The sequence below is a fragment of the Sinocyclocheilus anshuiensis genome, unplaced genomic scaffold, assembly GCF_001515605.1.
Source record: "Sinocyclocheilus anshuiensis isolate Anshui unplaced genomic scaffold, SAMN03320099.WGS_v1.1 scaffold1074, whole genome shotgun sequence".
Taxonomy (NCBI): domain Eukaryota; kingdom Metazoa; phylum Chordata; class Actinopteri; order Cypriniformes; family Cyprinidae; genus Sinocyclocheilus; species Sinocyclocheilus anshuiensis.
Genome location: NW_015539894.1, coordinates 512778 through 531726, shown reverse-complemented (window position 1 = coordinate 531726; position 18949 = coordinate 512778). Strand labels below are relative to the sequence as shown.

Here is an 18949-nt window from a genome sequence, read left to right as displayed (position 1 = left end):
AAGGATCAGTCAACGAAGTCTAATCAAAAACAACTTACTTTATTGAATGAAACTATTACAACAACATTTAGTAGAAATAATAAACAAAAGTCTAGGGATGTTAAAGAAAATAAGAAAATAATTATAATAACAACAACAAAACTTTAACTACATGATATAAGAAATGCCAAAAGAAACAAACAAGAAAAGAGTCAGAAAGAGACACTCCTGAGAGAACTATCCCACTAGAAGTGCCTACCCCAAATAACTCATAACTCAGAACACTCTTAAATACTCAAACTAATGATCAATTAACAGGTTGGCAACCAATCAAAATCTTCCACTCGCTGCTCCAATAGGATCAGGAGACTCAGGGTCGTCACACAGGATATACCCAAAATAACAAGCTGTGTGTCTGTGTAGAGAAACAGTGATGAATTCAATGATGCAGAGACCTCTTACCCACCGTTAGCATAAGCATTTACTTCCTAATTTACTGTAGTGCATCTCAGATTAATAATAATTTAAGAAATTCAATGAAATAACACTAAATGTGCTACAAATAACAAAAATGGACAGCTGGATCTGTTCTTGCGGTTCCTGCTGGGCATCTCACTGGAGTCCAATCAGAGACTCTTACAGGATCTACTCACACCCAGTGAGAACAGCTCAGAGAGCATCAGGAGAACCACACAGTTCATTAAAGAGAAGATCAAAGATGGACATGGACTCTCCACCCAACAATCGCCTACATTCTTCAGATGTCAGAGGAGCCGCTGGATGAGCTGGACCTCAAGAAATACAACACATCAGATGAGGGGAGAAGAAGACTGGTACCAGCTGTGATCAACTGCACAAAAGCTCTGTAAGTGGTAACTCCTTAAACATTCACATAAAAACCTAAATTTCACTGCAGTTAAGGCACATTGACATTGTTACTTTATTAAATAATACTCACAATACTATGGTATTTGTGCCAGTTTAGTGCTTGGCTAAGACTATTGTCACGCTGAGTTCTGTATCTGTTCTGTTATGGTTCATTTTCTGTGTTCCCATTCACCTGTGTTCCCAGTTAATCTGTTCCATTAATCTGTTCCATTCTGTTCCATTGCTCCACACCTGTTTCTGTTCTCACTGATTATGTTTCCTGTGTTTATAAGTCCTGTGTTTTCCTCTGTTCCCTTGTCTTGCGTTTATGTTGTTTGGTGGTAGTTGTCTTCTGTGTTCTCTAGTGTTTCCTTGGGAATTATCTATTAAAAACTCTATTTTGAATTACCCCTTTGCTGTATGCGTGAAAGTAATTACTACTTTCATTTATATTTTGTCCTATAGACTTGCTGGCTGTAATTTTACTGGTCAGTCTTGTGAGAGTTTGTCTTCAGCTCTACAATCCTCAAACTCTGTCCTGAGAGAGCTGGATCTGAGTAACAATGATCTGCAGGATTCAGGAGTGAAGCTGCTCTCTGATGGACTGAAGAGTCCAAACTGTCAGCTGGAGATACTGAGGTTTGTTGTAGTAATGTTTGTCTAAAATTGTTTGAGTGCTGATACTTTGGAGGTTTAGACTACTTTTTCTTTCTTTTTTTTTTTTAAGCATTTAGCACATTACATTAAGTTATTTGTGATCACAACTGCTTAACCTCACCATTGCTCCTAGATTTATAAACACATCATTTGAATTGTGATTTCCTTTGGAGATAATTTTCTGGAAATCCATAAATCAAAAATAGAACCTGCAGGCCACGAGGGGTCTAATCTGACCAATGCCTAGTCTGGGATGATATGAATAAAGTAAAATATGAAAAATACATTAAATTATTGCATACATTAAATCATAAATTGGCATGATATTGGATGACAGATTTGAATTGTTGCTGGTATGTTCTATAAAAAGGAACAAGTCTTGAATCATGGATCATAGGCATTGATGTAATGATTGTTCTGATTGGTGGATCTCAATACAAGGTTTCTGTTCCTAAGTCTTGGTATAACTCACCAAAATTTGCCTTTAACAAATCATCAAGATGCTACATCAGTTGATATTTGGCTTTTTTTTTTTTTTTTTTTTTGGCATTAAACATTGGCCAATACGTTTGATCTGTTCGGCCAGTAAGCATCAACAGTACTGTTTTGACAGCATTGAGAAACCCAGTATCTGAGTGCAGATGCACAAGAGTGCCCAATCTCTCTGTTCTGTACTATACTGTCTAATAGAAAAGCAAATGCCACCGTACTTTATCATATTCCACTGTCATTCATAATTATGCATTTATATCAAAGTATTTGAATGTCTGATAAAAATTTAAAACGTTTGTAGAATCCAGCCATTAGATTATGAGAGGAAAGTCTACTAACAAATGCAATCCCTGCCGGTACTGAGACTCGAACTTGCAACCTTCGGGTTACAAGTTCGACTCTTCTACCCATTAGGCATTTGCTGCTTCTTTTTCCATCCACTGAAGAAAAAACTGCCCCGCCATCAGTATTCAGTGATGGAGCTCATACTTAACCATGTTTATGTAGAATATCAGTCCGATGTAGAAGTACAGCTTGCTGATGCTGACATCTGCCCATTTGTCTTTGTGACCCTTTGCAATTGTCCTGTCAGTCAGGGCATGTGTTGTGGCACTGAGTTGGTAAAGCACTCTCAGAGCAAAAGAGTTTGAAGAGACTCATGGGAGAGTTTGTCTTATTTGTGGTCCAGTTTTCTGGTATCTGGTCGTTCCATAAAAAAAGCAAACAAATGTGAGCATGCTGATTTCAGGAGTAACTGTATTAGTGATCAATAATACTAATATTGCCCATTCAGAACGAAAAAAAATTATGATTTTGTACGGTCATACATGCACTTATGCTTTTGCATGTGTTTTCACACAGTACATAAACAACATTTATATCTTAGAAACTACATTATTATTGGTTGGCCCATTATAAACATCTACTTCTGAGCAGATATTCACGAACACAGTATTTCACAGTAAACTGTGATCTAAACATTTGTAAGGTCAACCCAATTGGCCCAACGAAGGTATCCAATGGTGGCTGAAGGTTTCCTGTATGTTCGCTCTTTTCAGTGTGCAAAGTAATTTAATTTCATTTCAATTTTAATCTGACTCCATTTTATTATGACCTCAAATTTAGGTTGTCATACAAATTGGTTGTTTGTCCATTTATGTCCTATTATTATTATTATTATTATTATTATTATTACGACACTTAATTACTCTAGTTAACCCTTTATATTTACTCATTAGGAATCTGTGACGCTCAGTGTCTCACGTTGGCCATTTTACGCAGATCTCACCGTGACAAACTCGCCAGTCTGATCATTAGCCAGAGGTTTCATACCACATTTATGCAGATGATACTCAGCTTTATTTTCCCCTAAAATCAGGTTCTGATTCAGTGTCCTCTTTGCTGGCTTGTTTAGAGGACATCAAGAATTGGATGGAAAATGATTTCCTTTAGTTAAATCAGAAAAAGTTATTTTGTTCGGCCCACCACACCATTTAAATTTGATTTCAGTGTCCTCTTTCAGGAAAACATTCATCAAAAAGTTAAAAACCTGGGAGTTATTCTTGATTCTGAACAAAAATTTGACAAACAAATCAATTCTGTAGTCAGAGCCAGTTTTTTGCAGCTTAAGGGGCTTCGCAAGTTTAAAACCTTTCTTAGTTATGATTCATGGATTTATTTCAACCAGGCTTGATTACTTTAACGCTGTCACAACTTGCTACAGACCAGAGACATGGAGAGCTTCAATAATAGAAGATTTATTAACAAAACAAAGATTCAAACATGAGATAAAAATTGGTACAGAATGCCGCTGCTCATTTTTTGAAAGGGACAAAAAAAAAAGACTGCGCATATTACCCCTGTATTAGCGTCACTTCATTGGTTTCCTGTTAAATTCAGTGTTGATTTTAAGGTTTTAGTTTTTGTATTCAAAGCACTCCATTGTCTTGCCCCTATCTAGCTTTCAGATCTTCTCCATTTCTACTCTCCTGCGAAAATGCTTAGATCCTCCTCCCAGTTGTTATTGATTGTTCCAAAATCTCGTTTAAAAACTAAAGGCGACAGGGCTTTTTCAGTTCTTGGTCCTATGCTCTGGAACTCTCTACCGTTATCCATCAGATCGTACCCTACGTTATCTAATTTTAAAAAATCTCTTAAAACATCTTTTTTTTTCTCTGGCTTTTGCTTAACTTTAAAACCTTTTTGTAAAAATCGGTTGAAACGGTCTTGTCTGTGGTCTCCCATGGTTTTAAAATGGTTTAAGATTTGAAAATCATCTAGTGTGCAGTCAGCCTTAAGTACTCAGACCAAGACAAAAATCCTCCAAATGGAGACAGGAACTAGGAATTGGAATTTGCATTGATCAAGTTCTTGACGTGGAGAGTTTGCACCTTTTGGGGACAGAGGGTGATTTGCATGAAAGTCACTGGGAAATGACACCCTCTACAGTGAGTAAAATATCTCTAACTCTTAGGAACTGTATTACCTTTTAGTCTACTTCTCATAATATTAAGACCATTGTACCAGTCGCCCTGAGACAATTCAAATGATATCAAGACATGATTGTGAATATCACTTGCATTCATGTTAAACATTTATATTATGCTATCGACCTTTCTGAGTGAGCTGACTGAAGGGAAGAAAGTGACTGAAAAGGAACAAATGTAAAGGAATTTCCCCCGCATCTTCTCTCGCTCTGTCAGTTGTGCTGTATTGTTAACTGCTTGCTATTTGAGTGTGCTGCTTCCCACTTAGTTTGCTGTTTCTGTGATGTGACGTTCGGGTTAGGCTAACGTGGTTTTCGCTCTGGCTGGCATTACTGTTCACTTAAAAAGTTTTTTAAAGGATGGGTGAGAAGGGACTTTTCTCACATCTTCTCTCAGTGAGATGTCAAAACGAATGTCTGTATGTTAATACACTGTGTGTGTGTGTGTGTGTGTGTGTGTGTGTGTGTGTGTGTGTGTGTGTGTGTGTGTATTGTCTGTATCTCAGAAGATCAAAGTGTCTGAGGTTCTTTAAGTCTTGCACATTCTTTGATTGTTACATTTATCATGCTGGAGTGTAAACTTTTATATTGTATTACATATCATATATTATAGGACATAAAATTCACATTCTTGTTTTGTGGAATAATTAGATGAAATGTAACAAAGTCTGAGGTAAATTCTGGCTTATTCTTTATTTTGAGTCTTCTAAAAACGATAAAAAGTAGATGAATCCTGCTGCTTTGTTTATAGAGGTGATAGAGCATTTGCATGTCTGCGTGTCTCACGTAGATGATTACCATATGAATAGGCTGCCCTGAACGTGGGTGTTACCACTTTAGATAATTAACTCAGACGGGAAAAACTGTACCTCATGCTGGTTTCATACAAATTACATAAACAGAATATTTGTTTTTGATTTGATATTGTGCTTTTTGAATAAAAGCATTCATTTCCATTTAAAGCACACACCCCCCCAAACATTTGAATGGTAGTGTATCATGGTTCTGCATAAACATGAAGCCGCACAACCGTTTTCAACATTGATAATAATCTGAAATGTTTCTTGAGCAGCAAATCAGCATATTAGAATTCAATTCAAGTTTATTTGTATAGCGCTTTTCATGACACAAATCATTGCAAAGCAGCTTTACAGAACATTAAGTTTCTACAATATATTTAGTAGTAGCTTGTCAGTGGTGACTGTCAATTTAATGTACATATGGCAGAAATGTACGGTAAAATTCAGTTAATGATGTAGTCAAACAGACGATGAACACTATTGATGTGACCTAAAGACAATGATGAGTTAATAATATTGAGAAGCGGTTCTTCTGCTACAGGTAACAACTCATGCAGTAATTTAGTGGAATGATTTCTGAAGGATCATGTGACAGTGAAGACTGGAGTAATGATGCTGAAAATTCAGCTTTGATCACAGCAGTCAATTACATTTTATGATATACTGCAATAAAAAAAGAGGTATTTATAATACTGTTTCACAATATTAATAGTTTTACTGTATTTTTGAGCACATAAATGCAGCCTTGGTGAGCATAAGAGACTTTATTAAAAATTGTAATGTTTCCAAACTTTTGACAGGTACTGTATTAGAAACTAAATTACTATTGTTTAGAATATTTTCAGAATGTTTATGTACATTTGAGCAGATATTCACAAACAGTATTTTACAGTAAACACTGGTCTAAATACTGGTTCTTCAGCACTCTGACAAGCTATTTGCACTAAACATTACAATGCATCAACTGCTCTCTATAACATTTACCTCGCTGTGTTATTACTGTGAATAATACTGACTATTACTGTGATTACTGCAACTGCATTCAGATTAAACATATAAACTTCCTGTGTATACTGTCTGTAAAAAAAAAAAGTTTACATTTATGTTTATATCTATTCATTAAGCAGATGTTTATCCAAAGTGACTTACAAATGAGGAAGTACTTTACTTTAGTTACAGGTACATTAAAGGAATGAATTTGCCTACAATTGAAAAGTATGTAATTCAATCATAAAAGGGTAAACATGAATGACATTTCAGACCTTCTTTCTCTCTGTAGGTTGTCTGGATGTATGGTGACAGATGAAGGCTGTGGTTATGTGTCTTCAGCTCTGATTTCAAACCCCTCACACCTGAGAGAGCTGGATCTGAGCTACAATCACCCGGGAGATTCAGGAGGCCAGCTGCTCAACCACAAACTGCAGGATCCAACCTATAAACTGCAGATACTCAAGTAAGTTGAGCGGTTATATTATTAAAATATAGATATATTATAGTTTTGTATTTTCTGAACTGCTCGAATGTGTAAGCACTCAACACCACAATCAGTGCAGGAAAACATGTCTGTTAAAGGTTACTTGTAGTAGGTTTTTCACCCGACCACTCTGTTTATATGGATTAATTTTTTGGATTAATTTTCTGGGTGACAGTATACATGACCTTGTCTGTGAAAACCCAGCTTAAGTCATTTTTTTGGGATTCACTGTTTCTTACCCATCTTAGATTATGGTGATATTATTTACATGCATGTTTCTTTATACTTACTAAAAAGGCTGGATAGTGTTTATCACGCTGTAAAATAATGCACGATACCGACACTGCTTTCAAACGTTCAGTGCTGCTTTACTTCTTTTTCTGCAGTGCACACACACATGAGGAGGAGGAGCCTATACTAATCAACCACAGAGTCCGGAGTGTTTCTTAAAGACACTGACAAAATGACAATACATCGTCCCTCCTCAGCAGAAAACATTCCAACATAACTACTACAAATATATACACAGCTATTATGAATGTTAAACATCTGACTGCTATTTTTTGTCGTCTTCTTTTTTTTTTTTTTTAACTGCAGATAACATGCAAAACATCCAAGTAAAACATAAACAAAAGATTTAGCACACATTGTGTAAAAGTTGCAGTTAATGGTGCATGTAACAATAACAATGAACAGTCAAGCATCATCACATCTATCTTGGAAGGAGAGGTTACCAGCACGTCACTTCCACAAGGTGTCTTTACCACACCTTTCCCTAACTATAAGCAGAGCCTGTTTGGAGGCTTCACAATTCTGCCTCGCCTGGTGACATACTGTCCAGCTGGCAGTGTTTGTTTGCCAGATGAAAGCTCTTTAGGCGGTGATTGGGGCAAACTAGTGTGGTCAACAGGTCCATGCTCTTCATCACTCAATGTCTCTGATATTTCAGTCCAGTGTTCATTGTCAGGCCTGTGACGGGCCTCATTGGCTTTTGCGAAGATGCTGAATGTGAATGCGACGGTACTCCTTACTTCCGCAGTCTACAACATAAGATCTTGGAGCACAATGCTGTCCCACAACGACATCAGGAGACCACTTATGATTTCCAGGATATGGTTGCATCCTTACTTCATCTCCTGGATTCAGAGCAGGTCGAGGACCACTTGCCCTCTTGCGGTCATGGTAGATCTTTTGGATGCTCTTACTTTCGTCCAGTCGACGTTTCACTTTAAGAGGGTCATAAGCACTTGGTGTGAGCAGCTGCCGACCAGCAGGCAGGTTGTTACGGGGCCGTCTGCCCATTAGCAGCTGCGCTGGTGACAGGCCTACTGACTCTATCGGCGTTGTCCTGTAGTCGAGTAGAGCAAGATGTTTGTCTGTTGCCTTGCACCAGAGTTTCTTAACAGTCTGAACTGCTCGTTCCACTTCGCAGTTGGAGTGTGGCGTGTGCGGTGACGACGTTTTGTGTGTGACTCCATAGCTTCGGCAGAAGTTCTTAAATTCCTCTGCGGAATATTGTGGATCGTTGTCCGTTCGAAGATGGTAGGGATTCTGTGTCTGCTGAATTGAGCCTTGAGGGCTTCCACGACAGCACTGCAATACAGACCTTTCAACTTATCCACCTCAATGAATTTTGAATAGTAATCCACCAGCAGAACATAATGATTACCTTCAAACTAAAAAAGATCTGAAGCCACCTCTTCTAATGGAAGTTCTGGAGTTTCTGTGGGCTTGAGCGGTTATCTGGGTAACCGATTCTGGAAATCAGCACATTTGCTGCAGTTCTTTATCATTTCCTCTATTTCGGCACTCATGCCTGGCCAGTATAAGACCTCACGAGTGCTCTGTTTGCTCGTCATTATTCCCAAGTGAGACTGGTGTACAAGCTTCAGCATATCATTTTGCATGGAAGGAGGTACTATTATACGGAGGCCTTTATAGATGATGCCATCAGCTATGGCAAGCTGTCTTCGAGAGTCCCAATATGGTTGGACAACTGTGGGTACATCGCGCCTATGGTTTGGCCACCCTTGCTGTATCATTTGTTGGAGGGTGCTGAGCTCATTTTTTGTGCGCTCTTGGAGCTCTGAGTATTTCTGCTCACAAACAGAGACAAAACTGAGCATAGAGATACACTCCAGGCCTTAAATTTCTGACTTTTTCTCGGGTAGTTGTGCTCTAGACAATGTGTCAGGCAGCTCCATGTCTTTCCCTCGCCTGTATCTGACTGTCAGGTCATACCACTGGAGTCGAAGACGCATTCTTTGTATGCGCATGGGGGTAGAGAGGAGTGGCTTCTTCCAAAGGCTTGTGGTCATTGTACACCGTGACATGGTTTCCAAAAATGAAATTGTGAAACTTTGTACAGGCGTGAACTATTGAGAGCATATCCTTCTCAATTTGCGCGTAGCGTGTTGCTGTGTCCGTCAGCGATCGAGATGGAAAAGGCAACTGGATGATCTTCCTGCAGCAGGACAGCACCCAAGCCGCTGCTGCTGGCATCACAGAAAATTTCGACAGGCTTAGACGGATCAAACAATTTTAGCACTGGGGACTGTGTGCCTAAGTCTTTTAATTTGTCGAAGGCTTGTTGCAGTGCCGGCTGCCATGCATACTCGACATCAGTCTTTAGAAGCTGTCGCAGAGGTGCAGCCACCTCACTGAGATTTGGCAAGAACTTTGACAAGTAGGTAACAAAGCCTAGGAAACGACGGACACCATCCTTGTTTGCTGGTGCTGGCATGGACTTAACAGCTTCGATTTTAGCTGGGTCTGCCTTTAGACCCTCAGCTGTTATTAGGTGTTCTACATATGGCACAGAAGATTGCTTGATGTGGCATTTGTCGAAGTTGAGGCTCAGATTGTAACTTGTGGCTCTCTGAATTACTTTATGGAGGATCGCATCATGCTCCTTCTTAGGTCTTCACCTTTGTCTAACAGTCTTTCTTGGACGCGCTTCTCTCTGACACCCGCGATTATTGCATCGATCAAAATGTCATCTTGACCGGCATACTCGCAATCCATTAGTATAAGTCTCAAGTCCTTCACAAAGTGGTAAAAACTCTCAGCATTACCTTGCTTTCTTTGTTCAAAACGGTGTCTGGCTCAAGGTTAATTTCGTAAACGAAAACTAAAACAAAGACGAAAACGATTGATGAAAAAACTATTTCGTAAACTAAAATAAAATAAACGTCAAAATATTTGAAAAACTAAAACGAAATGAAACTAACATCAGTCGGTTGGTCGACTTTGGTGATGTATCCCATTTTGACCATCTCTTGCAGTTTCTCTATTATTTTCTTTCTGAGTGCCGCTGGTTGACATCGGACTTGATGAACTATGCCTTTTGCGTTTGGGTCAATTTTGATCGTGTATTTGCCCGGCAAATTTCCCGTAGTATGCGCCAACTCTGGATAATCATCTAGCCCAGCTGGCACATTCTGTCTTTCCATTGCACCACTGGAGCATTTTTCTTTGTTTTTCAGGTTAGTTGGCTTTAATGCATCCAGCCGAATGACTAAACCTAGTCCTTCAGCCGTTTCACCACTCAGCTCATTTTCTTGTGAGATATCCACAGTCTCAAACTCTGCTATTACAGTAGCACTCTTGTATAAACAATACAAAACTTGGCCTAGCATCTTGTGATCACTCTGCTCTACACACGCTTATAATTCTTCATAAATAAAGAAAAGAACATATTCAAATATGAGCCTTTATTGTTAAATACGATTGCCGTTATTATTGAATTTCATTAGTTCCAGTTATGATTTATGCGCGGCTGTTCACGGAAAAGTGAGCAAGACACAACAGTTACAATATCATGATTATGGTTAAATAAGATAAAAGACATAACCAAATTAGGCTACAATTATTTTCATATTAAATATCTCAACACACATCATTGGATATGGCATTAAGCGCAACTTGTGTAGATTCATTTAGTAAAAAAGGCTTGACTGCTTTCTTTGGCGTAGATAGTAAAAGTATATGTAATATACAATATGTAATACAAATATGATCAATCTCCGCATGCATTAATTTTGTGTCGCTATATGTTTGCCTCACTAAGGTTAAAGGTCTGGCTATCCTCTTATTCTTTCTCGGCCTTATGTAGCTGGCGAATTTGTCCAAAACTTTGAAAGGATCATTTCTCTCACCTTCCGCCCAGCTGAACGTCTTGTAGATTTCCCGGCCTTGTTCGCCGATCCACGTACACAGCCAGCCTGCGCGCTGCTTCGCGGTTAGCTCCGATAGCGGGCCTTCGGAGACAAACGTGACGTGACTTCGAAATCTTTCGAATTCTTGATACAAATCCGGAGCGTCCCAGTCGATTTTTGGGTGATCGAACTGCGAGGATGCCATACTTCATTATCTGTACTTAGCAGACTTCTGACACCATGTAAAATAATGCACGATACCGACACTGCTTTCAAACGTTCAGTGCTGCTTTACTTCTTTTTCTGCAGTGCACACACACATGAGGAGGAGGAGCCTATACTAATCAACCACAGAGTCCGGAGTGTTTCTTAAAGACACTGACAAAATGACAATACATTACACATGCTGCATTGCGATTTATAACTAATGCTTGCTCACATACTCACTTGTTTGCTGTACAACAATGTAGGTTAGTCCTCTTTATATCAAAAAAGGAAATTCATATAATAATTGTATACTGTAAAGGCATTGCTGGCTATGCTTCCAAATTACTAGTCTTTTATGTTTGCGTAGAAAGAACTATATCACCAGATCATCAAATGGGAATCAATTAGAAGTACCTGGGGTATATTCAGAGCACGGAAAATCAGCTTTCTCTTACTATGCTCCTCGGTTGTGGAATGAATTTCAAACTATTACTCCTCTAGAAACAATTCCTTCTTTGAATACTTTTTAAAAGTTATTGCAGTGTATAATGATTGAAAATATTGCTGTTTTAATTAATTTGTTATATAATTGTTAAATATTATATAATTTTGCTTACTGTCTGCCTTTGTTTATGTTCCTGTGGCTCAGTGGTAGAGCATTGCATTAGTGGCGCAAAAGGTTGTGGGTTCAATTCCCAGGGAACACACATACTGGTAAAAAAAAAATGTATAGCCTGAATGCACTGTAAGTCGCTTTGGATAAAAGTGTCTGCTAAATGCATAAATTAGAATTATTTTTAAACTTTATGTGAAACTTTTGTATGGTCCTCTTGGCCAGAACTCCCTTGAAGAAAATATTTATTTTTATCGCAATGGGACCTTCCTGGAAAAATAAAGGATAAAATTACAAATATAAAATAAAAAAATAGGCATTTCATCAGCTCACAAACCCCCATGGGTTCGCAAACCCCTTTTGGGAAACTCTGTTTTACACAATAGTAAAACCATTTGAAAAGGCATTAGTAATGAATTCATGAACATTTTTTTTCTATGTTCAGTTTGGACCATGGAGGACATTTTAGGATCACACCAGGTCTGCGGAAATGTAAGTCCTCACACACACAAACACCTATGAATATTTAAAAATAGGGATGCACCGAAATGAAAATACTTGGCCAAAGCTGAAGCCGAATATAACGAAACACTTGGCCGAAAGCCGAATACCGAACACGATTGGTCACATTTTTCATTTATTTTGCCAGTTTTTTCCACTATTGCATAAATTAAATAGTCAAAATGTGCTTTTTGTCTTGCTTTTCAAAGAAAAAATACAATTTAAAAATATTTAACATTTTTTAAACATTCCAGCAGACATTACACCAACAAAGCACAATATAACATAAAATAAATTAATTAAAATGAGTAAAATACAAATATTTTTATTTGGCCATCTTTGAGCCCTCCGTCTTGAATAGCCTATATTAGGCCCATAACTGCTGAAAGAATGTAACATACTCTGTATGTATGTATGAATGAATGAATGAGGCATTTATATAGTGCTTTATTGTGTATTGCTGTACACCCAAAGCACTTTACAATCATGAGGGGGTCTCTCCTCAACCACTACCACGACGGCAGCCACAGTACAATGGCGCCAGTGCGAAAGAGTGCAAAAAAGTGGATGAACCCACAAAATATTTGTCCTAGACATAAGCCTACTTATGGCCGCGAGAACTAGGGGTGCTGCAGCACCCCCTGCTGACAGCTGTTTTACTGCACTGGAATTTAAAATGACACTGCTTGAATTTTTTTTTCTGTTTCTAATTTTCCACATTTGTTCATGAAATTACTCTAAAGAGTATTTCGTTTTTATATGTTGTTGAATGTGGTTTGTGACTTCTGGATCACAGATGGAGTCTGTAAACGGCCATTTTTGCGTCTTTAAAATGACACTTAAAAATGTTTCCACACTGCCGACATGTTTTCTGCATTTTTAAGTGTGCGCGCCTCTCACTCTACGCTGGTTGCTATTTGATAGCGTAATTAAAAACATCATTGTTCGGTAAAATGTATGCAGTCTTTTCACTTATTCGGCCGAACACCGAAAGTGCTTTTTTTTGCTATTTTCGGACGAATAATTTCAGTTGCCGAACATTCGGTGCATCCCTATTTAATAATGACGTAGATGTTTTGATATGCCTTTTTGTGTTCAGATGCCTGTGATATCACACTGGATCCAAACACAGTGCACACTCAACTCATCCTTTCTGAAGGGAACAAAAAAATAACATGTGTGAAAGAGCATCAGCCATATCCTGATCATTCAGAGAGATTTGAGCGCTTTGAGCAGATTCTGTGTAGAGAGAGTCTGACTGGACGCTGTTACTGGGAGGCTGAATGGAGCGGCTCCGGTCATGTAGCAGTGGCATATAAAGGAATCAACAGGAAGGGAGGAATTGATTGTTGGTTTGGACTCAATGAAAAGTCCTGGAATATTTACTGTTGTGATACGATTTACACTGTCTGGCACAATAATAAGAGCACTGATATTCCTCGCTCTTCATCCTCTAATAGAGTAGGAGTGTATCTGGACTGGTCGGCTGGCACGCTGTCCTTCTACAGCATCTCTGACACACACACACTCACACACTTACACACATTCAACACCACATTCACTGAACCCCTCTATGCTGGGTTTAAGGTTTATCCTGATTCTTCAGTGTTTCTATGTCAGATTTAACAACATTCCTGTGAGGAACTGCAGAGACACAAGTGGACGCCTAACTTAGAGCAAATAAAGAACGTTCAAATTTCTTATTTATTTGGCTCTTGGCAGCCATATACATAATATTTTCTAAAAAAACACACACACACACACACAAAAAAAACGCATCAAATAATTTCTACATATAGTGCGCAAGTAACGGGATATTAATAGTGGCCAAGTAAAAATAGAACACTAGGCTTTGAATTTAAAGATGAATTTGAATTCAAAACTTTCTGAGCAGTTTCACTCCAATGAAAACAGTGGCATTCAGTGCATCAACAAGGCGTCCATGTTTTATTCTACTCAAAATTAATTACATTACATTAAATATAAATTAATTTAATATTAATATTTCATTGTTGCACCATGAAAGTAACTTTTAAGTGTCAGATTAATTGAAAATGGCACTTTAATCTAACAGCTTCACTATGTAATACTGGGTTACTAAATCTTTGCACGTGGTAAATCACCCCTTATGCAACGACAATATATTTCTTAACCCTTTGACGCGTACGATCACACCGGTGTGATTTCAACGTTCAGTGCGTCACGTGATCAACTGCTGAATTCAAATCTTTGGCTGGCGCTGAGCACTTGCCATATTATCACAAATATTCCGTTTTCAACCATATAATGCTTATTTTAGGTTTCAGACATTTAAACACACATACTAGCAAAACCATACATTTATAGTTTGTAAAATACGTGCTGATTTCTATGGAAATGGCAATAATGATCATGTTTTTATTGATATCATATACAGATTGTGTAGGTAACTATAAAGTTTACTCTGCTCTTCTCCCAGTTTACCGGAGACTTTAACGTGTTTTCGGGAGGACAGGATGAATTTGCGTGTTGTAAATCCCACAGCTCGGATTCAGCGCGAACTAACATGGCGGCGCCCATCACCCGGTATAGATCAAATAACACGGTCATTATAAAAGTGTTTCATTGATTTACTTGCACATATTACAGAATCGGAATATCAGATATTTCATAATATAGTGAGCATGTTTGTCAATATTTTGAATAAAAAAGGAAAAAGGAAATAAACGCGATCCATGTGTCATACAGAGCTATTGTCACATGACAAACAATAAGGCGATACGTTCTAAAATAACGGTCGCCTAAAAAACTCGCGCTGGGGGCTCAGCTAGAATATTTTAAACTCATGTGTGAAAGGGTTAATATATGAATTTTCAGTATATTAAAGGGGTCATATGATGCTGCTAAAAAGAACTTTATTTGGTGTATTTGGTGTAATGCAATGTATTTACGTGGTTTAACGTTCAAAAAACGCATTATTTTCCACATACCACTGAAGGATCCTTAGATCCTCACAGGCAAATTGTGTGTGTTGTGTTTTTGTTTTTATGTTTTTTTTTATTAATTTATAATCATTTATTCACATAATCATTTTATAATCATTAGTCATTCATATGATTTATTATTTGATTTTTTAAATTATTTATCATTATATTAACTATTTATATTGTTTATTCATTTATTATGTTTTATATTTTTTTATTAATTTTCCCTAGCTTATGCATTTTCATTGTTGTTCAATCTCATGCTTGTGGGGTTTCATGAACTGTTTTGTCTGTATGAATAAGCGATAGATAAGGGGGAATGTTTATGGAAACCCAAAGTTTATGGGATGTTGTTGTGAAGCAGTTTTGGTATAACAGTACATGTTGAATTTGTGCTGGTCAGACGAAGTTTGAACATTGAGACATACGCAACTTTGATTGATTGTTCAATAAACTGTTACTTTTTACCATCATCACTTTGTCTCCTGCTTCTGCTTTCCTCGGTCAACTTCTTGACTGACAGAAGACTGTTAAACACTCGTTTTGGGTATTTTTGGATACCAGACAAGACTAGCTGTTGACAGGGTTTGGGTATTAACAGCGCTGCTGACCAGCTGTTCTGTTACTGGACAAACTTATATTTTCTGACGGGATCTGGTTGGATCCTAAATATATATATATATATATATAATTATCTGGCGTGGAGACCCAATCTAACACCGTACATTGTTGTTGCTCCTCTATGCCCCGCCTTTCTGAAACACATTGATTTTTACAAAGCTCATCAGTCTGAAAAGCGAGGTGTGCTCTGATTGGCCAGCTATCTAGTGCGTTGTGATTGGTCGAATACCTCAAGCGTGTGACGGAAATGTTACGCCCCTCACCAGGTTCAAGAAACATTCCTCCGTAAAATGCATTGCACACATCTGAATATTTGGGTTGAAGTGTTCTGGAACAGTGTTGTAAATACAACTTAACCACTGATTTCTAGTCGTGTCCTCTTTTGGAAGACCAAACAAAGTAGTTTAGCTTTCACAACGAGACACAGGGTCTCCACGACATGGTGGCAGCAACAATACTACAGCGACATTTGGGCGGCGTTATGCAAATCTTCCCACACAGTGACGTAGACATGACGTAGACGTCTTCAGATGAGGCGTTTTAGGAGGGCGTGGACGAGTCTTAAAGGGATAGTTCACCCAAAAATGAAAATGTGATGTTTATCTGCTTACCCTCAGGGCATCCAAGATGTAGGTGACTTTGTTTCTTCAGTAGAACACAGATGATGATTTTTAACTCCAACCGTTGCAGTCTGTCAGTCTTATATTGGAAGTGAATGGGAATCACGGTTTGAGAGTCAAAAAAACATATATAGAGTGATAGTGTCAATGGTCCACTTGAGAGATAGGTGGCGGTAATGCACTTATAAGTCTGCAATCCGCCGTAAAGTAAGAAGAAGAATAAGACGCGTCACGTGCCGGCTGTCGAGGACGCACTCAGGACAGTTCAGACATTGCAGTGCATCAGAGGTAAAAAAAACTATATAAATACTGTTCAGTTTCTTGCACAGACTGATCGTTTTGTGTCTTTACACATTAAGTCAAGTCACCTTTATTTATATAGCGCTTTTAACAATACAGATTGTGTCAAAGCAACTGTACAGCATTAATTAGGAAAATAGTGTGTCAATAATGCAAAGTGATAATGGTAAAACACTCAATTTTCTGTTAAAGGCAGTTCATCATTGAATGCAGTGATGTCATCATCCAGCTCAGTTCAGTTTAAATGGTATCTGTGCAATCAAGTCAACGATATCGCTGGATATTAAGTGTCCCCAACCAAGCAAGCCAGAGGAACCAAAACTCCATCGGTGACAGAATGGAGAAACCTTGGGAGAAACCAGGCTCAGTCGGTCACTTATATCTTGGATGCCCTGGGTGTAAGCAGATAAACATCAAATTTTCATTTTTGGGTGAACTATCCCTTTAACTTTTATAAAGAATATCTCTTTGGATTTGAGACTTTAGTCTTTGTAACTTTACAGATCTTCTTTATGCACCAATAGCTTGTAACACTCCAAAGAGAAAGGAAAACATGAAATCGCATCATATGAACCCTTTCAATTATATAACGGTATGTTAAAAAATATACAGAATAATATATTGTGTAAATATATTACAATGTATTGAATAATACATAAGGAATTGCCGCTTTCATATATTAAAAAAATGTGACAATATATTTACTTATATATCACAATGTAATATATAGATGTACATGTGATAAGATATGGTACTGCAGTGTATACATATATTGATCACATATTTACTCATGCTGTATATACACACATATGGAAATATATATTTCTTAATTTATATTTCTTATGTTTAACAATCATTTATATATAATATACTTCATATTTTAAAATATAGCTAGTTTACAATAGCTAACAATGGACACATCCAGCTTGGTTGTCTGATTTCTACTGGAACACGGTCCAGTTGGGTGTGACGTCATTCCCAGCTCCGACCTCCGAGGTAAAAGGAACGCAGCGGGGAGCAGTACAAGATGGCGCTCTAAAGTGGTCGTCTTTCCCGATCTCTGCAAAACACTGCTTTTTTTTCGAAGTTACGTGTCCCTTATCGAGTCAGATTTTTTCTGAAACTTCTAAATATCTAGTGTAGATTCAGAAATAATGTCAAAGTCCCAAAGGAAATGGGAAGACTTGCTAGATTAAGCTGTTAGCCGTTTAGCAGCATTCGACGGTGTGACACCTAGCTCCGAGCTTAAAATATCACCTGATGGTACAACAAGCACTGCTCATGGACACCATCCCGGCTGATCCCTGTCCACAGAGCTCATCACAGACAGACTGTGACGTATCAGAACAGCTCCAAGACTCAGCACCCAAGGACGACTTTCTGGAAAACAGCCAGGGATGCCAGGACAACATATTTCAGCCACCGGAAACACCAGAGCCAGAGCCCATCTCACCAGACACATTATTCCTCTCTCCAGCATCTCCACTTCTAAGTTTCTCACAGAAAATGGAGGAACTGGTGTAAGCTGGGACCAAACTCTCCCACTCTTTCGCTGCAAGCCCCCAGATATTGGCGGGCCCCCCAACCACTGAAGCCTGTGGGCCCAGCTCGTCCTCCTCCTCCAGTGAGAGCTCTCAGGCCGCTGCCACAACGCCAGAGCCAACACCCTCCATCTGCTGTAGGTGAACCAAAAACAACTGATAGCAGCTCTCAGTGATATGTGCTGGGTCCCCGCAGTCTGGGTCCAGAACACCTGAGAAGAGATGATGCCAACCCCTCAGAGGACCTCAGATGATGCCAACCCTGAAACAACATACAGAACTACCACATTTCGCTATAAGTTTGATTGCATCATATAATAATTGCTGTTAATAGTGTTCATCGTCTGTTTTATTATGTCTTAAATTGATTTTTCCGTACATTTCTGCCATATGTACATTAACTGACAGTCACCACTGATAAACTACCACTAAATATTGTAGAAACTTAATTGGCTGTAAAGTTGCTTTGCAATGATTTGTATGGTGAAAAGCGCTGTACAAATAAACTTGACTTGACCATTTAGCGCCCAAACTCTGGAATAACCTACCTAACATTGTTCGGGAGGCAGACACACTCTTGCAGTTTAAATCTAGATTAAAGACCCATCTCTTTAACCTGGCTTACACATAACACACTAATACGCTTCTAATATTCAAATCCGTTAAAGGATT

At 38.4% G+C, this 18949-nt stretch overlaps 1 protein-coding gene across 2 annotated transcripts; it reads left to right on the top strand.

Moving 5' to 3' along the window:
- The first annotated feature begins 731 nt into the window (after positions 1 to 731).
- On the top strand, positions 732 to 14445 carry LOC107685881 (NACHT, LRR and PYD domains-containing protein 12-like). 2 transcript variants are annotated; one of them, XM_016482614.1, is made up of 6 exons: positions 732 to 844; positions 1312 to 1485; positions 6560 to 6733; positions 12177 to 12223; positions 13332 to 13857; positions 14369 to 14445. In XM_016482614.1, coding segments are annotated over exons 1-6 (1026 nt in total). In that variant the 5' UTR covers positions 732 to 740; the 3' UTR covers positions 14370 to 14445. The 2 variants fall into 2 exon arrangements, with proteins under 2 accessions (XP_016338100.1, XP_016338099.1); XM_016482613.1 differs by lacking the exon at positions 14369 to 14445 and having other exon boundaries at positions 13332 to 14164.
- Positions 14446 to 18949: the final 4504 nt, after the last annotated feature.

Bases quoted from the DNA above. Each gene is read 5' to 3' on its own strand.
- LOC107685881 (XM_016482614.1), top strand. From the start codon at position 741: ATGTCAGAGGAGCCGCTGGATGAGCTGGACCTCAAGAAATACAACACA. The intron at 845-1,311 runs GTAAGTGGTAAC...TTTGTCCTATAG, and splicing joins ATCAACTGCACAAAAGCTCT to ACTTGCTGGCTGTAATTTTA. The intron at 6,734-12,176 runs GTAAGTTGAGCG...TTCTATGTTCAG, and splicing joins TATAAACTGCAGATACTCAA to TTTGGACCATGGAGGACATT.